Consider the following 26,688-nt stretch of genomic DNA (forward strand, 5'->3'; position numbering starts at 1 on the left):
GTTAGCACCCGAAAATTAGTAGAGAAGTGGCTTCAGGTAGATGATGACAGTTGTGAATTATGCAATGATTGCTTTCGGACAGGTAGCCTAGAGGCTTCACTCGTTCTGGGGATTGATTAAATTGGGAGAGCCCATTGTGATATTTGGAAGGAATGGATTGGAGCCAAGGACTCTCTCCCAGTCCATACTTCCTTTTGTTCTCACTTATGGCGAAGTTTGGGTTAGGTATGGCAGATTAATCGTACCCTTGAAATTTAGCGTGGGAGCCTCTTTTCGTTGCCAGCCAAAGAACAAGTAATATGTCCAGCCTGACTATAACACATTAATTTAAAACACGGGGGCGAAAGTTTTCTTTTTATTATCACCTTTGATATATTCAATAAGATTTCCTAACGTTTTCTGTGGCGATTTCTCTGTCTACGCTGCAGTAATGAAGAGACGTCAATGTCCACATTGAAAGTAATAGCATTGTTATTTCGTACTCTCGAGAATCGTCCGAAAACACCAAATGAAACCCACACTCATCCAAATCCCACGGACTAGTTTGGCGATGCAATTTTCCGATCGTTTTTTTATGTGATTTTATTTTCTCGAGAAAGAATCGGATCTGGTAATCACCATGGACAGCTCTCAGCGTTACGCAATTTGCTGCAAAATCGAAGCCTTTCTGGTATTTCCTCGGCACTATTAGGAAATATGCACCAGAGCTTGTCCCAGTTTTCCACTAGAGGTTGTTTATCACTCGATTTGTACTCTCTATCTATGCTTTTAGATGTGCAAGATGGGTTCACACATGTAGGCGAAAGTTAGGCTGGGCCACAATTCGGAGCTTCTATGGTATAAGATTAGTTTCCATTGTATGCGAGTAACATAATTACAAAATACTTATGTACTGAAATGATGTTATTCCGTATCATGATGTGTCTCATTTTTTAAAAAATAGATTGTCTATAGAAGGATTATCGAATTATCTCTTACTAAGTGTGAATTAATTCGGCTACTAGATGTAACTTTATTTTCACTTATTTCGTGTCAAGTTAAGAAATATCCATCAAAGGCACTAACAGGTTATAACAACTTGTCCTGCAGTGTTTTCTGCATAGCTTTGCCCCGATTTCGTTTCCATACTGTGCCGCGGAGACAAGATCTTTGCTAACAGAGTTGATTGCTGACACCAATCCGGGCTCCACACGCTAAGACCTGTAATAAAGTTTCTTTTTAACCTCCTTGCATCCATTGCCAGCTTTTTTTTTTCCCTTTAATGATTGACCATATATGTTCCAGTTGAATGGTTTTGAATAAGTGTTCGGATGTGCTAATCATCATCAAGCCGGCGATGACTTACTCAAACGCAGATTAACGCAATGTGATGTCAGAGAAAAGGTGCTTATCAAGGCAAGGTCTCAGCCCCCCACACAAAGATTTTAAAACTCCAGACAACATCGGTGCGGGAGCATGCATGCTTTTTGCGAGAACTAAAATCGTTTCTTTTTGTATCAGTTTTTAAATTTGTTCGTTGAAGTTCCTGTTTAGGAAAGAACAATTGGACATCAGAAAGGAATCCGCTACGATAAGTTATCTGTCATTGTACTGGTAAGTGTTAGAGGGGGAGATATTCAACAGATTCAACTTCCTAATACAAGTTCTGCCAGGTCACACCTTGTCCAGACTTTATGTAGCGCGCATACGTGAGCTGGCATAATCGTTGAAGAATTGACAAATGTGCTTCTAGATGAAGTGTAAACTATGATATCAGAACTTAATGTTCCCATAAACGCCAACGTTTGACAGTTCAGCGCATCTTTAAACGTCTAGAGGTAAGGTAATTAACACACACGCTTTGAGGCTTTGTGAAATAGCGCCCAGAATTTAAAACGGGTCGGAACAAAAATGTAAAATATTTTAATTTTCCTGTGCAACACGGCTGGGTTCCATGGACGCTATAGAGGGATACTGTGTCTTTAACTTTGGTCAGCAAGTTTAAATTCTGAGCGTTGCTCTGCGCGTCCCTGGCAGAGCGACTCCGCCAGCTCCAACCCGGCCAGTGCGCTGACGTTTCGTCTATTCCACGCGATCCTGTGGAATTAGCATGTTTTTTTTAAAGACTTAGCACGGCTGGTTAAACATTTGCAATTCATTTACCTTTTTATTCCATTCTACAGAGCGCCTTAAGAGGGCTAGTGTTTAGGAAGGATTCAAGTTCAGTCATACTTCGCAAGAACCGACTACCCAGAAGTAAGTGAGGGAAAGGGGTGGATTTACATGTGCACTGGAACCTTGTCTTGCAGTTTCCACACTGTTTCGAGTCAGCTTTGTGGAAAACCTTCTGTCTTTAATGGCTGAGTGGGGATTCTATCATGCACTTAATTTTGACTCACGAATTATCCTGTTCGCAGGTTAAGCAAAGCGAGATGTCGAACACGAGGAGATTGTTCGAGCCGCTGAGTTTTGCGATATTTCTTCTGTATTGCTCAGTGTCCACATATGGGAAGCCGGTGGATGAAATCTCCATTATAAAGTAAGTTTTTATTGTGATTTCCCTACTTGCTGCATATTAACAGAGAGTGGGCGCACTGGCCGCTTAGCGCTGTAGGGTGAATGCTGCATATGATGCACTCAGATGTTTCCCAGTGGATTGAAAAAGACGGAATACAGTTCTCTTTGTGGACTGCATCGGCTTAAAATACAGAAATTTTTAAAAAGTCTCTCGGTAACGTCTAACATGTGGTTTGGGTGTTCATTTCATCAGTTTTAAAACGAAGGGTGTAGCGGATCGCGGAGAAGTTGGCGTTGGATAAAATGACAGACATGCAAAGTGAAGCTTTGCGCTGCCAACGCTTTGGATCAGTCATTAATCCAAGTTCAGGTTTTTAACGCAGTGCCCTATTCTTATCTCGGTAGAAGCATTGTGATGCGATACGCTTGCGATCAAAGGCAAAGTCTTGTGCAAGGCGGGGTTCAACTGATTCAGGATCGTGTGCACTCACTTTATGACCGTATAGAGTAGCTCGGATCAAACCTTTGCTTCAGATGTCCTGTTAGATTTTATTGCCGGCACCTTGAAATGAACTTGGCAGAAACTAATTCATAATGAAAAGAAAGGGTATTAACATTTCGACTCGAAAATACTGCAGTGCAGTAAATTCGGTTGGAATGCAGTTTGGATTTTAATACCGCTTTCCTGTTACGGTCGATTGGAATTTGATGTTTGTGTTTTGATGTGGCTAGAACTGGTTTGGACTGTGCTTGAGCCTGTGCCGAGCTGTCTAATCTAAAATAATAAAAATTTCGTGTCTGTGTTTTGTAGGAAGAGGTCTGTCTCGGAGCACCAGTTCATGCATGACAAGAGCAGGGCTATCCAGGAGCTACAGAGGCGGATCTGGCTGCACAATGTAATGGGCGAGCTGCACACAGCAGAGGGCCGGCGGATGACTCAGTCACAGCCGTCTCGCAACCCCAAACACCCGGCGACGTGGCCGGATTCGCCGGACCTGGCCGTGCTCCTCATCAAGCTGGAAGCCAACAACAACAGCAACAACGAGGGAACCAAGACTCCGCTGGAACAGGTACAAGAAACCAACAAGCCTGGTCCTTTCAAATACCAGAACGCAAAAAAGAATGGCAAGAGGAAGAAGCAAGGGAAAAACAACAAGCGCAAAGCGCACAGAGGTCGGGAGGAGAAGGGCAGCAGGCACGCACGCTCCGCGGGCTCCGAAGTCGGGGATCTCGGCAGCGGGTTCGACTCTGAGCCGCTCCCCACTGCCGCCTGTGGACGGTTGTGGCACTGAGGGGCCAACCTGTAACATACACTTTTAGGTAATTACATAATACTTGCCCAGTCAATTCTCTCAGACTTGTTTAAAGGTCAGAAGACGAGCAGTGCTGCAGGCAATACCCAAGACCGGAAAATTGCGGCTGTGGTGTACAGTCAGCAAAACCTGGTTATCTGCACAATCATCTCAGACTGAGGAACACCCAGATACAACGAGCACAGGGCAGTTTATACTCGAGTGCTGGGAGGTATGCTCGCCCCTGCTTTCCCCAGACAGTAATTTATAATCTTAGCAAAGAACAGGCTCCATTCAGAATTTTCAATGGGTAATTCTGAAATGCATCTTTACAAAAGGCTGCAGTTGTGTCATGCATCCAGTGCAAACTTCCAAGTAGCGTGAGACGGTATCTTAAAGGGTACCTTATAGTTCTGATGTCAGATCAGCGCCCAGATTACACGGATACTTGCCTGATTTTCACATTCCGTTCGTGTGAAAGTGGCTACATACCTGCAGTCTTTGATGTGTTTTGCTTTAATAGTCAACGAACAAAGATGCTTATAAAGTGAAAACGTTTCATTAACTATAGCCAGAGGCTGTAACATATTAGAATCTAATTGACTTTTCAGAAACATAATCATTCGTAAAATGTCTTACAGTTGCATTGATGCTGTCACTTTTGTGACCACTTACAGCTGTTTGACTGTACACCAACAGTAGTTAGGATCAAATCCAAAGCCAGGAGCTGGTAGACCCCTCCAGAAACAAATTTTGCAACGATTGGCCTGGTCACTGAATGGAATATAATTCCACGCAGTAGGTTTAAAAGCTGCTCAAGTGAATCGGAATCTTGTGCACTTTTTAAACTTGTACAGTGAATATTACATGTTCTGAGGAAATAGACGCTACTGCCTAGACCCCTGTAAAAAAGGTACAGGGGGACTGGAGCTCTGTGCAAACATTCGCAAAACATCAGCGTATAAGGCCTTTAACAAAGGGAAGCGTCCCAAAGCTCTTCACAGAAACCAGTCATTCAGCTAAAGAAGGTGATAAAAGAAGGGCGTCTATAAATTTCGTCAAAGTGATGGAGGAGATAGAGGCGGAGAGATTTAACTAAGGGAATTCCTGAACCTAGGACCAAGATATCTGAAAGCATGACGTGTTGAATTCTCGGGGGGCTGTAGGGCTGGAGGAGGTGTACAAACACAACAACTTTAGTGTTATTGTAAAATAGCTTTCATGAAAAGAAAAAAAAAAATTAAGTTGTAATATAAATCCGTAGCCAGGACCCATTCCCAACTGCAGAGAAAAGTAGAGTGAAGACTCTTTGGTGGAGGCAGTCTCATATCGCTTGGGCTTCACACAACATGGAGTGTGACTCCAGCAGCAAGATGTCAAATCACCTTTAAAACGTGCTGTATGGGCTTCCTGGATACTTATTAAAACTAACAGAATTTCATTAAAAATTTAAACAGTATGGACCTGCTAGAGCAGCTACAAAGTAAACCAACCTGTATTGTGGGTACAGTGTAACAACTTCAACAACGTGTATTTATAGAATGCTTTTAAAGTAATAAAATGTTCCAAGGCACTTCATCATAAAGCATAATAAAGCAACATTTTACAACAAGCCACATACAGTTATTAGGGAGCTGGCCAAAGGTTTGTTCAAAGAGGTAGATTTAAGCAGCGTCTTAAAGGAGGAAAGAGAGGTGGTGACGTTTAGAGAGGGAATTCCAGAGCCTTCGGTCTGGACAGCTGATGACAGGGCCACCAGTGGTGGCATAATTAAAGTCTGGGATGCTCAAGAGGCCAAAAGCAGATATGCAAATATCTTGGAGGGCTTTGGGGCTGCAGGAGATAACAGAGATAGGGAGGGGAAAGGTCAGGAAAGGATTGGAAAACAAGGATGAGAATTTTAAAATCGAGATGTTGCTTAACTGGGAACTAATAGAGGTTAGCGAGTATGGTGTGATGGGCGAATGGGACTTGGGGCAAGTAAAGACACAGGCAGCAGAGTTTTGGATGGCCTCAGGTTTACAGAAGGTAGAATGTGGGAGGCTGGCCTGGAATTTGTTGGAATAGTCAAGTCTAGAGGTAACAAAAGCATGTGTAAGAGTTTCAGCGTCTGATGAGCTGAGGCAGGGGCAGAGTGGAAATAGGTGGACTTAGTGATGGCACAGTTATGTGGTCGGAAGTTTAACTTATAGTCAAATATGGCACCAAGGTTGCAAATAGTTGAGTTCAGCCTCAGACAGTTGCCTGAGAGAGGGATATTAAATGCAGCATTAAGATTACCAGAATTAATATCAGAGCAGGAAAAGTCCATAGAGGCAGAGTTAGAATTAATGCTGTACAACAATGTTACAACTAATCAGGAAATCACAAAAAAGGGATTATACTTAGGATGGGTTTTCATTTTAATGTCAATGAAAAATAGTGAGAGAGTCTGGGCAGTCTCTTTTCACTTCCCTCTGGCATTAGGTCAGGCTCTGACTTCGAGTTAGGCTTCATTTACGTTTATTTACATGAGACTACTTTCCACCAATGCTGCACTTGTCATGTGTAAGACTAAGACTTAAAGAGAAAAACACCATAATAATCAATGACTGTTCTTTACATCGATGAACTCACTCGTCACATGACTAGAATCTTAAAACTGGTTAATTAAGCATTATTTCTGTACAAGCTTATATTATTTATTTTAACATAACTCTCCTCATATTTACATATATTTGCTGTAATAACATGTTTCCTAGTCACAGATTCATAATTTTATAGGTGGTAGATTGAGATTCAGTAGAGTACTATATGAAAAATGTCTGAAAATCAACTCAGAGGTTATCAAAGATTTTCCAATGCCCCTCTTTCACATAACTAGAGAGTACGATGGAGGCAATTTCAAGTGATGTGCCCTATTGACCTGTTTGATGTACGAGAACAACAAAGTTTCGAATACATTAGTACTTATGTTAAATTTTGTTTGACTTTGTTACTCTGCCTGTCAAGGCGAAGGATAATTTTTAATTTCAATTGTTAGAAGATGTCAAATCAAATACATCTTGTGGCCTCTTTGAGTAACCTTCCAAAGAGTGGATAATTTTTATATCTTGAACTCGCCCCATGAGAACTGCAATACATTTGAAGTATCACATTTAACTTAAAGTCCTTGACGAGTAACTAAATGAGGAGAGAAAGACATCTTCACTCCTATCCGTCTATCTTATAGATTTACTAGCCTACCGCACCAACCATCCCCCACACGGAGGACTCAAAATATAAGCTAACAAGCGCTCCGTTATTGTAAACAGCACAGTAAAGTTAACATTGTACATGTTTGTAGCAACGTGGATTAGGAATTTGCAGCTCGAAATTGCACCTGACCATGGAAAACACAGCAAATTGCACGCATGCAAACATGCACGGATAAAGCCATTTCCTGTAGATGTAAAACGTACAGTATAACTAAGTTATTAGAAGACAGCCCACATGAATATTGGTATTTACATAGGGATTTTCAATTAAGTTTCGACTCATTACAAAGATATCAATATAGTTGTTTATTGATTATATCCCTATGGAGCGTTGCGGATTTTGTTTGTTTTAAATACAAAGTGACCCCCTAATTTTCCTTTTTTCCCCCCAGGCAGGTCTGTTATTCAGGAAAGACCGAAACAAATCTTTTGCAGTATTCTGTTATTGTGATCACAATTAAAGTATTAAACGTATTTATTGATTGTAAATATTTAAAAAAAAAGCACGAGAATAAAAAACGTGAGTGTACACTATGGAACTATACATTGGTCATTGTGAATATTTGACAATCCATGATTAATGTCACATACCGTAATTTATTTGTTAAATCATCTATTTATTTGAATTGTGTATCTTGGTGCTGCTAATATATAGATATATTGTAAATATATGCACTTTAGAGTTCAAGTAATGTTGTTACGTGACCTATAATAAAGTGTTTTCGTGGTTCGTTGAATTGGAAAAGGAAGTAATGCTCTTTAATAACACTAATTATTCACTCTACTGAAGCATCTGGTGAAAACAGAAAATAATTTTATAGAACAGTAAAGAATTCTTTGGCAAACAGCCCCACAATGCCTTACAGTGCTCTGAGTTCTAATGCGTTCTTCTTGAGAGCAAACGGGGATTAGAGAAATAATAATAGGGGGAGTAATACCATCGGTCTCAAGCCAAAATTACTTACAAAGACACAAGAGTTCGAGTAATAGCATTCAGAAGAATCGTGAGCGCACCTGCTTCGTCAGGAATGCTTTGTAGTGCCCACCTAGAAACCTTTGCTAACGAAAAATGTTAACTTTTGAACTTTAGATTTTAGTTTGAGGGAAATATCTCTGATCTTGCAACAAGAGCGTGACTGGGTGGGTGGGGGGCGGTGGGGAAGAGAATTTATATTTAATTATGAAGTCCATCTGTCATAAAACGGATCTTCAGAGTGGTATTTTATTATTAGGGCGCTGGGTAACATTAGATCACTGTTATTCAGGCCTGGTCTAACTTGCTTCTGTGAGGCAGAAACACATTAACCAAACAATCAGTATGTTTCGTAGTATGTCTTGCATACTGGTTTATTAAACACGGTGATGAAAAATCGTTACAAGAATTGCTGACAAAAATGTCTATGTGCTCAAATTATAGAAAACTTCAGTTTGTGTGTGCCAGTGGAGGGCAGCACGGATCCGAGGTTCAATCGAGGAAAAAGTGAAATTAATTTCCCAAATTAAAACTGCCATGGCAAATACAAAAGGGTTCAATCTCAGGGTTTGAAAGGTGCTATGAATCAAACGCATTTCTTGTTAGCGTTCATTATCAAATGAGGTCAACTGTGAGGGAAAACATTAAATTTCAGTCTGTTCAATGAGTGGCATCTAATCATCTAAACTAGCAATTTTATATTAAATTTTGGTTGCTATTTCTCGAGGCTTCTACATCAAACCCGTCTCCCGTTCTTCTTTTCACGAAAACCTTATTTAACAGACGAAAGCGCCTTGTGCCTTTGTTTAGAGGTAAATAGTAATTAAGCACATAATTAAGCAAACACTAAAAGTGTAATAAATATCGATGCACATACTATGAGACAGTCTAGATTATTATTCTTTGGTTAGGATGCATGAGACTAAATATGAAAGAAAATTACGTTTCTTATTTTGGAATCCAATCTTGTTTTGTATTACATAAGTCTTTGCACACGAGCTTATTGCTGCGTGTCTCTCAACCAAGAAGTGAATCTCAACATTTTTACTCTCTACGAATTCGTTTTCTTGTGTCAGGCCTTCGCTTCTAAACGTTTAGATGCCAAAACCAACATCGCTATTAATAATGGAAACCTGCCCTCAGCTGCAGATGAAGTCTGAGGGGAAGACTGACTTTAATTTGTACTATAGCACCCTCGATTGGTCTATGACGCAACATTTTTAAATTCAATTCCAAATCAACATTCTTAAACTGGATGGGGTCAATTCCTGAGTCCGCCCTGAACAAGGACACGTGACGTTATGTAAAGGTTCTTGTCTCAGCCTCCGTAGCAACGTCCTAATGCAAACACTGCCCACCTCACCAGTAAACTAGCAAGAGACTCAAAAACATATCGTATAAGCTTCTAAAAATATGTTTAAAAAAAACAGAGATTGGCGAAAGTAAACGTACCTCCCTTACAGGTAAAGGCAAGAGAAGTTATAAGGAAATCGTTGAGATATTAAACAAATACTTTGTATATGTCTTCATGTGGAAGACACAAAATAAATATTCCTAAAATAACGGGTCTAGTGAGAATGAAAATCTTAAAGAAATAGTACTGGTGAAAACCTAGCAAATCCACTGGACCTAATGACGTACATCCTAGGGGTTTAAAAAATGTGGCTATAGAGGTAATGGCTGCAATTAGTTTTGATCTTCCAGAATTCTTTAGGTTTTAGAATAGTTTCCATGGATTGATTAACTTCGCTAATCAAGTAAGGAAGGTGAGAGACCTGAAGCCCAGATAACTTTCGATCAGTAGTAGGGAAAACGCTAGAATCTATTGTTCGAGGAATGGTGTCAGGCCACACAGAAAATCATAATATGATTGGGCAAATGATTTATGAAAGGGAAATCATGCTGACAAATCTATTAAAGTTGTGTGAGGTTGTAACTAGCATGGTAGATAAGCGGGAATCAGTGGATGTACTGTATTTGGATTTTCAAAAAGTATTCAATAAGGTGCCACACAAGAGGTAACTACACAAAATTAGAACTCATGGGATTGGGGGTAATAGATTAGCATGAATTGAGGATCTGTTAACTGGCAGAAAACAGAGTGGAGATTAACAGGTCATATTCAGGTCAACGTGCAATTGGTGGGGTACTGCAACAGTCAGTAGTCGGCCCTCAGCTATTTACAATCTATATCAATGGCTTAGATGAGGGGATTGAGTGTAACATATTCGAGTTTGGTGATGGCACAAGGTTAGGTGGGAAAATAAGCTGTGTGGAGGATGTGAAGAGGCTGCAATGGGATATAGGTGGGTTAAGTGAGATGGCAAGGTGGCAAATGGAATATAATGTGAGGAAGTGTGAAGTTATTCACATTGGTAGGAAAATAGAATACCCCTGTAACAGAATACTTTTAATATGGTGGGAAATGTTGGTAATCAGTGTGGCTGGGTGTCCTTATACAAGAATTACAGAAAGCTAACGTGCAGATATAGGAAGAAATTAGGACAACAAATGATATGCTAGCCTTTGTTACAAATGGATTGCAGTATAAATGTTTACAAGTCTTACCGCAATTATATAGAGCTTTGGTGAAATCACACCTGGAATATCAAGAAAGGATATACTTACCTTAGACGGTGCAACATAGGCTCACTAAACTGATTCCTGGGGTGAGGGGATTATCCTATGAGGACAAATTAATTAGACTAGGCCTGCATTTACTGGAGTTGAGAAGAATGAGAGGCGATCTCATTGAAACCTATAAAATTCTTAAGGGGCATGAAGGGTAGATGTTGGGAGGATGCTTTTCCTGGCAGGGGAGTCTAAAAGTAGTGCTCACTCCAGAATAAGGAGTCAACTATTTAGGACTGAGATGAGGAGAAATTTCTTTATTCGAAGGGTTTTGAATTTTTGGAATTTCCTTCCGCAGAAAATTATGACTATCTATTCATCGAGTATATTCAAGACAGAGATCAATAGATGTTTGAGTACTAAGAGATTCAAGAGATTAGGCAGGAGAGGGAAGCTGATACATAGGATCAGGCCTGATCTTATTGAATGGCTCAAAGTGCAGGATGACCTACTCCTGTTGTTACTTATGTTCTTATAACTTGGAAAGTATAGACTTCCAATGTATTATTTATATTGTTAAAGGATAACTGCCTTCAAAAAGTGGTAAACTGATTTTGTTTGCCAAAGTGAAGAATTGAAGATCATTGTTGGCATGGAGGTGCCACACCCAAATGTTTTTTTTTTAAATGGTGTTTATCATAGTATCTTTGGGATCAAGAAAAAAGTTTCTTTAATACTTCTTCTGGAGTGCCTCCTCCAAATCTTAATTCTTCACAGATATATTTGTGTGTAAGACAGTGAACATGTGTTGAGGCTGGGTGAGCTAAGGTCAATCAAACATTTGTAAAGCTGCCATTAATTAAAGTCTTTGCTTAAATTTCCAAAATAGCCAAAAAAACACATAAAAATATCATTTGCAGATGTGTTTTGCTTATTTGTTTTCTTCCAAAGTTAACTACATCCATTGCCCTTTAGTTGGATTCACACAGATCAAAGAATACATTTAGAACATGTGGTTTATACTCAATTAAATAAAAGAAAAAGATCAACAGTAAAAACATTGCTTCTTGTTCCTTAACCTCTCAACCTCATTCCTCTCTGCAGCATAATGATATTGTGATGGATACGCTAAAGGATGAGCAGCTTATAAATTAAAACTCATCAATATAAAACAACTTCTCTGAATTGATGTAGTTTCAAAAGAAGCAGTGTGATTTTGGAGTTGGTCAAAATCTGATGCTTGAATTACTGACTTCAGGCAGGAAACCTGGCTATCTCAAGCATATAGTCACAAGTCTCTTGTGCTACTAACAAAGTAAACTTTCATACATCTCCTGCTTGCTGCTGGCTTTCTTCACCTCAGTGCTCATTTGATGCCCATCTCCTACAGCAGCATCACTGTGGCCATCAGTTTACCCTGTAACTAAAAGCAGTGCTCGCCATGGGCATGCTATTGAGATTGTCAATGACCATGTTGGATTTTGGAGGAAAAGGAGCTACCCAGGACGAAGTAGAAGCAGCTGCATTGGCAATACAGGTACCTGGTACTGATCCACTTCTAAGCCAGGAATTAGCTCAAACAAGGCAAGCACAACTACTTAGACAAGTTGGAAGTTGCCATCTACTCTTCAGCAGGTTATGCTATATACTAAGCTAACTTTGACTTTCATATCCAGCGCTGAGATAGCTTTACTACCATGACACTGAATATTTTTGCAGTCATTTCATTTTAAAGCACTATTCGTGACAATTGCCAAATATGTCAGCTGTCCATACACCACTGCATCAAGCAAGTCACAACAGTCCTGATTGTCAAGAGCAACACTTCCAATAGAAATGGAGGAATAAGTAGAGAAGGCCCAGCATTTCTATCTGCTGGCTGCATTCCCAAGAGTGCAGGGCATCACTGATGATTACCATGTTGTCATCAGGGCACCACATAACAAACTCTTGACATATATCAAAAATATCAATAATGTAATAATTGCCATGTCTGAGCCTTCTCTACTTATTCCTTCATTTCTATTGGAAGTGTTGCTCTCAAACTCATTGTCATATATTGTCACACACCTTTGTGTCAACCTTTCTATTATAAATTCTGATGTCATTATTGAAAAACCATGAACATCTCAATCCTTACAGTAACAGCTTATAGTCCAAGGAGACAAACTATAGTCCATTGCTCATCGCTGCAATTTTTCTTTATATATAGTTATTTTGTATCTCAGGTTTCCCTGCCAGAAAACAAACTTTTGGGCTTTGGAATGTTGTATGAATTTTATCGCATGAACACTTATGCATTCATAGGTAATTTATTTGTTCACTACTTTAATGGCATTAGCTTGTTTATTTTAAATGTTAATGCAATAATGCTCATATGCAATTTCAGGACTTTAGCTTCTGGTTTACAGTTCAGAAGTTTCTGTCCAACTAAGTTAGTCCAGTCGAAAATGTGATTGGCGTCAACCTATAACCTGAAAGACTATACATTTTTTCTCTAATAATTTAAGTTTCTTGGTAGTTTAATGGAGAAGTAAATACCTCATTAAATAAAAGAAAGTAAAAGCCTTTTGATAGTGGAAGAAGGTACAAGGACTTAAAAGGAAGATTTAGTGAAGAGCTTTATTGCAGGTGTGCAATAAAGAATGATAAAAGCAACTTATAAAATATGAAAAGTACATTGCAGTGAAAGGGAAATATAAAAATTGTAGGCAAGATGGATTATGTTTCCTTCATAAAAAAAACTGAATCTGGCTAAATCATTACATGTGACATAGCCAGATGAAGAATGAACCCCATTTTATTAAGTAACATCTTAATTTCTTATATTGGTAACACTACTGCACTAGTGTGATTATTACAATTCCCCACACCAACCTTCCTTATCTCTGTAATGAAGATAATGAAGATGGTGGAAATTTGTGCTGAGTTGTGAATAGTTTTGTACTTTGGGAATAACCCATTGGGGTGAGATGAATGAATCAATTTCACAAGAAACCTTACTTATACAGCCATAAAAATGTCCATTACACCAATCTGGTCACAGCTCTCCAAAACTCACTGGACCATTAATACACTATGGTTTACGAAATTCTGATTTTAAAAATAAATAAAAGATCCACAATACTCCTGCATAAAAAAATCTGAAATATGAACTAGAAAAGATTCACAAGAATGGTTCCAGAGATGAGGAGCTTCAGCTATGAACATATATTGGAGAGGTTGGGACTATTTCTTGGAGAAAAGAAGGCTGAGAGGAGGTTTGATAGAGGTATTCAAAATCATGAGGGGTCTGGACAGAGGAGACAGGGAGAAATTGTTTTTACTGGTGAAAGGATCGAGAAGAGGGGGCACAGATTGAAAATAATTGGCAAAAGAAGTATGAGAATATTTCCTTTCATGCAGCAAGTTGTTAAGGTCTGGAGTTCACTGCCTGGGAGTATGGTGGACGCAGGTTCAATCAAAGCATTCAAAAGGGAATTAGACGGTTATCTGAAAAGGAAGAATGTGCAGAGTTACGGGGAGAATGACACGAGATGAATCGATCATTCGGAGAGCTGGTGCAGACACAATGGGCTGAATGGCTTCCTTCTGCACGGTAACGATTCTGTGATTCTTTGAGCTGGACAATTAGAAATGAAATGGATAATATTGGTGTAAAATAAGATTTGAATGTGCAATTACAAAGAACTTAACTGTTACAATTATTTTAAAACAAAAATCGGTCCCTTGTTTTACTAATCTCAATGGAATAATTTGCTCTGACGTCAGGATATTAAAAACAGACTTCTACAAGATCACTCTTTTGCATTGACAGACTCTACTCCAATGAATGAAATGAAGAACAAATAGAGTGCTCAGTGCCCATGTTTACTTTTCTATTTTACTCTGGTTGGTAGAGCCAGGTATCTGATATAATGCTGTCAAAGATATGCATTATACAACTAAAGAGTACTTTCTGATAAAAACCCTCATAAAACCTGCTCAGGTAGAAAATGTTTGGAAAATCAAACAGCAAATAATATTGATCAAGTGTGTACCTTCCTCCTCATAAAATATCATTAACATGGAATGTTTAAGTTTGAGCGTGAGGTTTCGATTTGTTTTCTTTGGGCTATAAACTGGCGATAAGATGGGGTTTATGTTATCAAAATGAACACAGTAATGCAAAAAAATCATAGTCACGATCTGATAACAGACATTAACTCAATTTTCTGGAAATCAAACAGGGAGGTAATCTTCTGCATTTAATAGTACATTAATAATGGCTGACTGAAGCACAAATTGTTGTTAAAGGAATATGATCTTATTAGAGATCTGGAAATGAGGTATGATTGTACTGGAGATGCTGTAAAAGACCTATTGTATTACCTTTAGGAAACATGGAGAATATTTACATGGGCCAGATAATAATGATTCTTAAGAGTTTTGTCGTGAAAATATGATAACTTTCATAAGGCTATTCCAATTTATTGTAAAGTGGAATAGTGGGGTCTGGATAGTGTGTGTGTGTGTGTGGGAGGGGGGGGGGGTGGGTTGGATTTAATTGAATTAAAGACAGCTGGTCTGAAGGCTTTGATGTATCAGAAGATAAGCTAAGTTTGAATTGATAAATAAGTAAACATGGCTCCAGCCCCATCCCACCCACACTGTCTTTGTGCTATCACCCTATTAGCCCAACATCCAGTCCTGGATGAGCCACAATTTCTTCATAAAATAATGGGAAGACTGGAACTATCATCCTCAGCCCCATCCTTACTCTAATTACGCCAACACCTTCCTGCTAGAAGCCACCACTTCAGCAACCTATATGTCTAAAAGCTGAGCTCCCAACCTCATATCAATTCCATTACAAAGACCGCCTACTTCCACCTCCATGACATTGCATGTCTCCACCTCTGTATGTCCATCTGTTACTGAAACACTCATCCATGTCTTTGTTACCTTCAGACACAACTATTCCAATGTTCCCTGGGCCACTCTTGCACCCTGCACCCTCTATAAAATTCAGCTCATCCAAATCTCTGCTCTTTGTATCCTAACCGGTACCACACTTCACCCCATGAAGTGGGGTGGCCTACAGTGGCTTCTGTCCCGCTACACTTGCAATTTAAAATTCACATCTTTGTGTTCAAATCCCATTTTGACCTCAACCCCCTCCCGCCACCGCCGCCTGCCCCCCAGCTTATCTCTGTTGCCTCCTCCTCTCAAACCCTCCAAGAACTCAGGATCCTCCAATTCTGACCTCTGGTGTATCCCCCACTCACTTCACCTCATACCTTGCTGCAGTGCCTTTAGTTTTTTAGGTCCTAGGCCTTGGAATCCCCTCCATTACTCTCTTCAGCTCTCTCTCATCCTTTAAGACCCTTCTTAAAGCCTACCTCTTTAACCAAACTTTTAGTCATCACTCCTACTATCTCCTTCCACACATGTCATTTTTATCTGACTATGCATTTGTGAAGCACCTTGGGATATTTTCTGTTTAAAGACACTATATAGCTGCATGTCAGTTCCATCTGATGATATCAAGATTCACTGTAACAACAATAATTTGTTTTTATATAGCACCCTTAAAGTAATAAAATGTCCCAAAGCATTTGACACTAAACCAGATGAGGAGGGTTCCAGCAGCAGATGAGATGAGATGGGGCAGCATCAGGCAATGTTACATAGGTGGAAATAGGCAGTCGTAGTGATGGTGCAGATATGTGGTCAGAAGCTCACCCTAAGGTGAAATATAACACTGAGGCTGCAAACATTATGGTCCAGCTTCAGACAGTTGCCAGGGAAAGGATGGAGCCAGTGACTAGAGACTGAAATTTGTAACAGGGACCAAAGACAATGACTTCAGTCTTCCCAGTATTTAATTGGAGGGGATTTTTGTTCATCCAGTAGAGTGACAGAGTAATTCCCTGCACAGAAGGAGGCCCTTTGGCCTATCATCCATGCCAGCTCCCCAAAGAGCAATCCAGTCAGTCTCACTTCCACAATGGATCCCTGAAGCTCTGCAAGTTTATTTCTTCCAAGTGCCCATCCAATATCCTTTCCAAATCATGGATTGTTTCTGCTTCCACCAGCCTGGTAGGCAGTGTGTTCCCTAGATCATTATCTTTTTCACATACCCCCAGCATATAAATTTGTGTCCCACCCCCTCCTTGTACCATCATGTTGGATTGTGGAAAAGCAGATAATTTAGAGAAAGTGGAGGAATGAAGAGCATTGGTGGTGAGGTGGAGTTAGGTCTCCTTACTGTAAATGCCCAAATATTCTAAGAAGTAAATAGAGAAAAGTTAATCATTCACAATAGATTTATTTTCAGAACTGGGATACGTGAATGATTTTAAGCTCTTTGTTTGTTTGAGGATCGAACTTGTCGATATTGAATGGTTTGGTGTATTTACCTAATGACATAAAATAACAGAAGAAGCCTTTTGCGATTTATTTCCTTTCGGCTGGGCAAAAACGTGGGAGTAAAGTAGTCAGGCTTCAACTAATGTGCATTAGCGCCGTTTGTTTCCATATGTAATACTTTGCTGTTCTGCATTATATAGCCAGTTTTCGGCGATTTGTGCCTACCTGAATTGAGACTACCAAAAGCTATTGGTCCTGCAGTGAACGGTCTCCCGGTCTATCGACCACGAAACGGGATTATATCATTTATTGCTAACTTGAAGACCCTGGCTACTGTGAGTTTGTAATCATGCCCATTACATATGGGACCATCTTCGTTAGCATTTGCACTGCCATTGTTTTGGTTGGGGTGTTCGCCCATATTCTGGTGTTCTATATCTTCACCAAGTATGTTTCATTCCGTAAAAACCGCTTGGACATCCTGTTGGTGAGCATGGCCGTGGCTGATTTCCTCTCTCTCCTCTTGGACCCTTTCCTCATCGTGGTTGTTCTGGGATATACGTGGCCCTTCGGAAGGATATTCTGCAAAATATTTCAGTTCCTCTTGGCCTTCTCGGTGGCCGCTAGCGCTTACTCCCTGTGCGCCGTCTCCATTACCCGGGCCTGGATCGTCATGAAACCCCATAGCCCCCCTGCCATGACTTTGAGCATGGCCATGTTGGTCATGGTCTGGGTTCTGAGCCTCTGTGTGACCATACCTCTCCGGATCAACGCCACAACAGGGACAGGGAGTCGCAACCTGACCCTCTGCGTGACGGGGTTATACCAGCACAAATACAAGACCATCCTGGCTCAGTTCGTCCTTTATTATTTGGTCCCCATGCTGGTGATCGCCTATAACTACGCTCGTCTTGCAGTTTTCCTTCTGAAGAGCCCCATGATGTCTTTGGTTAGTTCCAGGTACACAAGAAGGGCGTCCATCATGATTTTATTTGCCACGGGCTCCTTCTCGGCGTGTTGGCTGCCCAGCTATATCTTGGAATTCTGCATCTACCTGGGTTCATGCCCTCGCGGGAAGACCTGGGACATGCTCTTTTTCAGCTGCAGCGTCCTTAACTATTTCTACCCATGTATCAACCCAATCATTTACGTTTTGTTGGCCAAGAGGTATCGGGATGCGACATCGTGCTGGGGTCTGCCTTTTAAATCACATAGAGTGCACCCCAAAAACAGCTCGACAGGTCCAGATGAGAGGATTTTCTCATGCCATTGAACCCCAGGACTTCAAAACACATCAGCCCGAACAAAAACAGAAAATGCTGGAAAATGCTCAGCAGGTCTGGCAGCATCTGTGGAGAGAGAAACACAGTTAACGTTTCGAGTCCGTATGACTTCTTCAGTCTGAACAGTTGTCCTCAAATAATACAGCGGAAGCACCAGATGATTCCTCAAAATTTAAGATACCGACATTAAGCTCTGAAGAAGAGTCAGGTGGACTCGAAACGTTAACCCTGTTTCTCTCTCCACGGATGCTGCCAGACCTGCTGAGTTTTTCCAGCATTTCCTGTTTTTATGACATTAAGTAGAGTCTCAGTAACATTCTGTATTTTCATTGGGAGGATATATACGAATGAATATTTTTTTTTCGGGATATCAGGCAATTCAGTCCTTTTAAGTAAAGAAATCAGCCAGATTGGAATCCGAAGTTACACTGTTTAAAATCTATTTGGCAAATATTTATTTGCATATCTGCTGAACACCACTTTCCAATTTAACTGAAATAAATTATTATAGCGGAAGTTTGTACATTACATGTAAGAAAACACATAACTGACAGGAAGCCACAATAAGATCGAGGATAGAGAGAATTGCATTTTCTGCTCATTTATTCAAATACAATGAAACGTAAACGAGCTGTGCTTTGCAACATGCAGGCATCTTATAATCACCTTACACGATAGCATATATTGTCTGTTTTCTATCGAATTAAACAAAACACTATTCAGTCAATATTTTTAAAATAAATTAATATGGTTTAAAAATAAATCTTTGACGCTAAACCACGATGATGAGCAGCTCTGAAGATTCATGCACTTGATTTCTCACCTGATTAGTTTACTGACCTAAACATGTGAAAAAAAAGGATTGTAACAAACATTAGAAACATTTTTAAACAGAGAGAATCAGAAGGTGAGCCAATTACCTCAAACTGCTCTAATCCTCTGCTGGCAGCTGATCACAAATGAGAAGATTTTAAGAACAGGACCTCAGCTGTGCACAACGCTCCAGAATTTGCCATGTTTAGGGACAATTCAAAATGGAGAGTAAAAACACAAAAAAAAACCAGCTGAGGAGAATTGAAGGGAAGGAATCATTGCTCCTTTGTTTAACTGTATAATTGTCTCATCATTTGGTTCTCTTCATATAGTTTGACTATAAAATGAATGAGAGGTGTCAGCTGTGGCTCAGTTCATAGCATCCTTGCCTTTGAATCAGAGGGTTGTGGGTTCATGTCCCACTCCTGGAAAACCAAGAACTGTGATTGTACTCAAAGAGTTGCAATCTGTGACTGTTGATAACTCGAAAGAGTATAAAATGAATGATTTGTTGTTGTTTGAGGAACTCCAATTCTATTCCACTTTAAATAAATTCCATCCACCAGACGGAACAACACGCAGTTGATTTTCTGCAACAATATTACACACATCACAATTTTTATTCCAATGTTCAGTACAGTATTTTGGTCTCATTACAACACTCAACTGCTAACAATGGGCAACTGTGTATACTGGCTACAACATAACTCCTTTGGATTTGCTGTGCTTTTTTAAATTCGTTCATGGCATGTGGGCATCATTGGCTAGGCCAGCATTTATTGCCCATCACTAATTGCCCTTGTTCAGAGGGCATTTAAGAGTCAACCATATTGCTGTGGGCCTGGAATCACATGTAGGCCAGACCAGGTAAGGACAGCAGATTTCCTTCCCTAAAGGACATTATGTTGCCTGTTAAGGTAATAGCACTTTAGTTTGTGCACCAACCTGTCTGGATATATTGCTTTAGGAGAAGGATTCAACATTCTAAATTTTACTTATTTTATTGAACACTAGTCACAATTGCATTTCATTTATTCATTAGGACCATTATCCAATTTAACTTATGAGCCTTTCTTCAGTGTGATTCACCTTTCTATATTAAATGGAAGTAGTTGTTAAGGAACCACATGTTTATAATTCAATCAAATCACAAACTGTGGGATTAAGATTTCAGTGAGTCATGCACATCAGTAAAACCCTCAATCCTCCCATAAATGAGTTATTGTGTTATCGGCAGCACCAGTTATTTATGTTATATAATGAATATCAAATAGGACTTTAAATATTATTGTGTATTTTAATATTATCATTCACATCCATTTTCAATAATCAAATGATCCAACAGCAAAATGATTAAATAATTAAAGATCACTGCTGACAAAATGTCACAACTAAAAGGAACCTGGCTATATCTAGAATGAGTAAATGGGATAGAAAATGATAACAGGTGCTTTCCTGAATTTAGCTTCATACCTTCCTGAAAATAATTAAAAGGGTGTTAGTGCTCTGGACAGAAGTAGGAAGCTAATTTTCATCACTACTATGGAATACAAAATCTATGTGTGACAGTAAATTACTATTGGTTTTTCATATGGCTCTTCCATTTTTTAAAACACAGGGTGTTGGCTATATTCAAAATAATTCTGTAAAATAACAACTTGAAATATTGCCAGGAAAAACAGCAGCATTGAAAAGATGCACACATTTTTGTACAGGCTTAAAAACAGCTTGATTTCTAGGTGTTGTCATGCTCATGCCATACAAACTTATGAGCTAAATATGAAACCCAAAATGGACACTTTCCAACAAAATGGAATTTCCTGCCATTACACATGGAACTGCTAGGACCCCTGAATTAATCTTCATGTCTAGACAAGTCTTAACAAAGTCATTAAAATGCAAATTACCTTTCTGGACATACCTTTGAAAAGTCATTAAAATGCAAGCAACTCTTCCTGTGGTTAATGGCTGCACTTCTCCAACTGATTTAAATGTCTGGTTTCACAATACTGTTTTCAGGCTCTTTGACTACAAATTGGAATCCCAGAAAATAGGTGTGAAAAGTTCTATTTTATCAAGATGGACTTCAGTGTTTGATAATGGCTTAGCCATCAGAATCTAATTAGGAGGACAATGGAAAAAGATGTTCTGGTCACATGACCAAAACTAGGTTTCTCATAATGAGATTTAATAAGGCATAATTTTGGAGCATACAGTGGAGAAACATCTAGACCAGCAAAGGAAAAAGACCCTGCCTAAAGTAGGCAGAGACTCTGGTTGGCCTTGACCTCTCTACCTGAGGAACTGGAGCTCCCTCCCCCTGCCAAACAGCACTGTGAGTGTACCTACACCAAGTGGACTGCAGCGGTTCAAGAAAGCAGCTCATCACCACCTTCTCAAGGGCACTGCGGGGTGGGCAATTAAAAAATGCTGGCATAGCCAGCAATGCCCATGTTCCATGAAAGAATAAAAAAAATTGTACCAGGGCTTTGCTATTGCACCCTGACTGGAGTGGACCAAGAGAAATCTGCTACTGGGAACATAAAACAACAGCAAATCTTTCTTCAGAGGACTCAAAAAGGATTACAGCCCTGCATTGTTTGACGTCTTCATCCCAGAGAAAAACAAGTGTGACACAGAACTCTTGAACTCTTAAGAACTAAATGCATGCTACTTCTGTAACCACAATCTTTTATTGAGAGCCTGTGTATCTCTCTGAGTGTAACAGTGGGTGTAGTTGCATATATATATTTGGGTGTTGAATTATAAACATTTATCTTTCTTTTGAAACTTATGAGAAAAACTATGATTTATCTTTCCTGACAACTACTGCACTCAGGGGTATCACAAAACTATATTACAAAACATAATATTATTGTAGGCTTATGGGTGTGAGTGTGGATGGTTCTGTCTATGTGACTGATTTAATTGAATTAGAGGCAGATAGACTGCAAGGTTGAAATTATCAAAAGAGTTAGGTATAAAGCAAACTTTTGAAATGGAGATGGACACGTGAGGATGAAGGTTCCACTGATAAAGTATGAAAGAAATTTGCATTTTTAGATAAGTGAAGGTGTTGTTCGACTTTCAAAGGGATGGTAGGATGTTTACAACTAACATGATAAGCAAGGCCAAGCATTATGTTTATTTTTCCCAAAAGGAAAGAGGTCATACTGACAACATGAAAGATTTTTATATTATGGGAAAAGTACATTTCCAAAGACATGTAGAACAATGGTTGTTTACACATTAAAGAGAGAGGAACACATATAAAGAAGGATGGAAGGTTATGTGGGGTGCAGCTGTGTGACATCTTGAAAGGTACATCATGTAAAGCAGCCTTGGGGTAAAGCCTCTAGCCACTTTTGCAGAAGTCTGCTGTGGCCAGTAACTCAAGTTGTGTTAAAAGTCTTTGGAATTCCACTGTCGAGTGAGTGCTGCGGTAACCTTGCTGTATTGCTTATTTAAATTTAAAACCTATTTTTGACTGTTACCTTAAAGGGGGTGTGTAGTTGGGAGTAAGGTTAATTAAGAATTTTGGGATTTGTTATTATATCAAGTAACTGTATGTGTTAAATTCTTTTCTTCTGTTAATAAATGTTTTAATTATTTTTTTAAATCACAAAAGGTGTTAGTGGACTCATTAATTCTGACTTCAGTGCATAAATCTTCTAGTAATAAATACAAATTGTAAAACTGTTGTGATAGCATGGCCAAGTTTCCCTTGTGGATTTGGTCTGCCTGGCACATATCACATGCCACCTCATAACAGGGGTTAGAACATGGGCCTGAATTTCACACTCCCCTGCTGGTGGGTTTGTTGGTAGGGGGAGCATGAAATAGCACAAATGAGCTTCCCGCTGGGTTCCTACTTGCCCTGACCTCTCAGCAATTTTACGCTGGGGCAGGCGAAGCCTCGGATGGCTCACCCGCCCTTGCCCCAGTTGAGGCCCTTACGTGGTCAATTATTTACCACTTAAGGGCCGTTACCCACCCAGCCTCAATTTTTAGGCTGGTGGGAGGATTTCCAGGGTGTGGGGGAAGCCTGAAAATAATCAGGTTTAAGCCTTGGATGGGAAGTTGGGGATGATGCCTCCATCAGAAGCCCCCTTGAATCTTTTGATGTTCCTTCCCTTAATGTCTGGTGGCCACTGGATCTCCATCTACCCATCCCTGACCTCTCCCCCCACACCCTCACTATTCAAACCCCCTCTAGGCCTTCCCTACCCTCCCCACCCTGAGACCCCGGAAACTCACCTGTCCGTGCACTCCCAGGACTTAGGCTCCATGGACTTCATGAATTTCTTGAACTCTGTGGACTTCTTCCACTTCTGTCTCCTACAGCTCCTGTCGCTGCAGGGACTAAAGAGCTGCTGGATAATCAGATTGGCCGGCAGCTCTCTAGGGTGGGACTTCCTCCTCAGCGAGGGGTGGGAGTCCTACCTGCAGCCAATTAATGCTCATTGGAACGTGAAATGGCTGCAGGGCAGGCAGTGTTGGCGAGAATCTTTGGATAGGGGAACAGAAAACCCTGCCATCCAAAATACCCTGGCCATGTTTTTTACATGCTGTCTGCGGTCAGTTGAGAGGGGGAAAAAAAAGAGGAGCCATCCCTATCATCTCTCCCCATCCATAACAATGTATTATTCCAAATTTCTGACGAACTGTAATTTTGTTTGACATCCTTTTTAGTTGTGTGTATATATATATATATATATATTGTATAGTGTAGGGGCTAATAAAACATTAATACATTTTATTCACAATATTGAGAAATAAACCTTTGTTCCAGATTATTTGTTTCCTAGTTTAGATAGGAACAGTTTCACAACACTGACAATGGAATCACAAATCTTTACATTCTATAGTATTTTGTCAACTAACATTAAAATAATAAAATAAATGTATGAAGGATATCAGGATTAACACAAAAGTCTTTACATTTATATAAGGGAGAGAGTAGTCAAGGGTAATGTGGGATTTTTATAAATAGAGGGGGATAATATTGCAAAAGAAGGAGATGGCAAACTTGTGGAATAATTACTTTGTGTCAGTCTTCATAGAAGAGGAAGAGGATAATTTACCTGACATTCCAGGAAAATGAATAATTAATCAAGGACTGGAACTCAAGAAAACAGCTTTAGAAAAAAGTAATGGTACTTAAGAGCATCCTCAGGGCCTAATGGTTTCCAACCTACAATACTGAAAAAAGCGGGTGAGGAAATTACAGGTGCTTCAGTCCTAATCTTCCAAAGCTCTCTTGACTCAAAAATTGTGCTTCTAGATCAGAAGATTGAAAATGTAGCTCCATTACTGTAGAAAGATCAGAGATATAGATCTCGTAATCTAACATCTGTTGGGAAAGATATTGGAATCTGTAATTCAGGCAGGTATGACTGGGCACTTAGGGAGAAAGCTGAGGTTATTACAGAGAGCCAACATGATTTTTTTTAATGCATTGACAGGATATCAACATTTCACAGGTCAGTTAATAGTCAAACACATTGCTGTGGATTTGGAATCACAAATAAACCACCAGGTAAAAAGGCAAGTTTCTATCCCTAAAGGACATTAGTGAACCAGATGGGTTTTTATAACAATCTAGTAGTTACGTGATCACCATTACTGAAACTAGCTTCTTAATTCCAGATTTATTTAATTAATGTTCCCTAGTTACCATGATGAGATTTGAACACATCCCCAGAATTTTATGTTAGGCTTTTGGATTACCAGTCCCATAACATAATCACTATACTACCATTCCCATAATGTGTAATGGATAGCTCATGTCTAATGAACCTAACTGAATTATTGACTAAGTAATTTTAGTAGTAGACAGGAAATGTCTATGGATGTAGTTTGTATGGACTTCTAGAAAGCATTTAGAAAGGTTCCACATAAGAAGCTGTTAGCAAAAATTAAAGAATTGAAGACAAACTATTGGCCTTGGTGGAAGATTAGTTGTGATAGAAAACAGACAGAGGATGATAGTCAAGTGCTCACTTTGGAAGGATGTGACTTGTGGTTTCTCACGAGGATCTATGCTGGGGCCTCAACTATTCACAATATTTACTAATGACTTAGCTAATGAAATTAAAAGGAAAATACAAATAAACGAAGAGCTGGAGTAAGAGATTCAGCCCCTCGAGCCTGCTCCACCATTTAATAAGACCAAGGCTGATCTAATCATAACCTGAAATCTACATCCCACCTACCCCCTATAACCTATCAGCCCCTTGCTTATCAAGAATCTATCCACCTCTGCCTTAAAAATATTTAAAGACTCTGCTTCCACCACCTTTTCAGGAAGAGAGTTCCAAAGATTCACGACCCTCTGAGTGAAAAAATTTCACCTTATCGACACATTAGAAAGGATATATTGGCCTTGGGAAGAGTTCAGCACATATTCATCAGAATATTAATTGGGTTCCAAAGGTTAGGTTATGAGGAGAGATTAAATAAGTAAAGGCAGAATTTTATGTTCCACAGGCAGGCATACGCCCAACCCGATCGGGTGTAAAATCGCATAAGATGACATCGGGCGAGCATCCCAACGTCATCGCTCAATTGCGCGATATTTTGCTCTGCGGACGTGCGCAAAAGTCGGAAGCGCACCCGCCAACAATTAAGCAGGAAATTAAGCCCATTAATGGCGCAATTGTCTCTGATTTTTCGTGGCCCGTCCAACCTTACAGTTGGCGGACAGGCAAATCGGCCAGGCGGCCTTTGAATTTTTCATCAAACCCTATCCAAGGGCGGGATGAAATCTCCGTTATGAAATAAAATAATAATAAATATCTGTGGAGAGCAATTTTATGAGGTATGCATGGACATTTTTTTTGCAGCTTTTTACACCTTTATTTAACCATTTGCAGGTCTGCAGTTCTCTGAGGTAGCTGCCTGCCTTCAGGGATCTCTCTCACACCGCTCACCTGCACCCAGGGTGACGTCATCGCCCACTCTCTTCCCCCCTTCATCCCAGCAGCGCTGAGCTTTTCAGCACGTGTTTCACGCCGGCTGACCTTTAATTGGCCAGCCAGCATGAAATCGCAGTCGGGGATACATTTCCAGGCTGCTCCCAAGCCCGCCGAATGTGTACACCCGCCAAGGGTAAAATTCAGGCCTAAGGCTTGAATTCGCTGTATTTATAGGCTAAGGGGTGGTTTGACTGAGACTTTTGAGATCTTGATAAGAATTGATAGGGTAGATAGAGAAAAGCTTTTCCCGCTGTTTGAGGTGTCCAAGATAAGGCCTTAAAAACCCAGCCAGGCCATCCAGGAGGGAAGTTACGAAACACTTCATGCGATGGATGGTAGAAATGTGGCAATCTCTCCCACAAAAAGCTGTAGATGCTAGCTCAATTAATAATTTTAATTCTGAAATTGATAAGTTTTTGCTAGAATAGGATATTAAAAGCTATTGAGCCAAGGTAGTTGGATAGAGTTGAGATACAGATCAAACATGATCTCATTGAATGGCAGAACAGGTTTGATGGTTAAATAGCCTAGTCCCATTCTTATGCTCCTATTAAAACAGTAATCTCATGAGCAATCAGGATAAATTTATAGTAAAAATTAGAACAATTAAAAAAATTATTTGATGTTTTCTATTAAAATGGTGAGGCTAATGATGCTTGCCACTATTTGTAACTGGTACAGCAACTTTAGGTGAGG

At 39.8% G+C, this 26,688-nt stretch overlaps 2 protein-coding genes across 2 annotated transcripts; both read left to right on the plus strand.

The window, feature by feature from the left end:
• Positions 1-1,326: 1,326 nt before the first annotated feature.
• LOC144696368 (parathyroid hormone-related protein-like) lies at positions 1,327-7,762 on the plus strand. Its single transcript, XM_078567578.1, has 5 exons — positions 1,327-1,593; positions 2,163-2,235; positions 2,397-2,518; positions 3,308-3,816; positions 7,417-7,762. Exons 3-4 carry the CDS (start codon positions 2,412-2,414, stop codon positions 3,786-3,788), a joined length of 588 nt encoding a protein of 195 aa, XP_078423704.1. The 5' UTR covers positions 1,327-1,593; positions 2,163-2,235; positions 2,397-2,411; the 3' UTR covers positions 3,789-3,816; positions 7,417-7,762.
• A 9,506-nt stretch (positions 7,763-17,268) lies between these two features.
• On the plus strand, positions 17,269-18,192 carry LOC144696820 (galanin receptor 2b). The gene has a single exon (XM_078568567.1). The coding sequence runs from the start codon at positions 17,269-17,271 to the stop codon at positions 18,190-18,192; it is 924 nt and encodes a 307-aa protein (XP_078424693.1).
• The last annotated feature ends 8,496 nt before the right edge of the window (positions 18,193-26,688 follow it).

The sequence above is a fragment of the Cetorhinus maximus genome, chromosome 22 (assembly GCF_964194155.1).
Source record: "Cetorhinus maximus chromosome 22, sCetMax3.hap1.1, whole genome shotgun sequence".
Taxonomy (NCBI): Eukaryota; Metazoa; Chordata; class Chondrichthyes; order Lamniformes; family Cetorhinidae; genus Cetorhinus; species Cetorhinus maximus.

What these genes read in the sequence shown, in the direction of transcription:
- LOC144696368 (XM_078567578.1), top strand. Translation starts at nt 2,412, where the DNA reads ATGTCGAACACGAGGAGATTGTTCGAGCCGCTGAGTTTTGCGATATTT. An exon ending in GATGAAATCTCCATTATAAA is followed by an intron (nt 2,519 to 3,307) that starts GTAAGTTTTTAT and finishes TGTGTTTTGTAG; the next exon opens with GAAGAGGTCTGTCTCGGAGC.
- LOC144696820 (XM_078568567.1), top strand. Translation starts at nt 17,269, where the DNA reads ATGCCCATTACATATGGGACCATCTTCGTTAGCATTTGCACTGCCATT.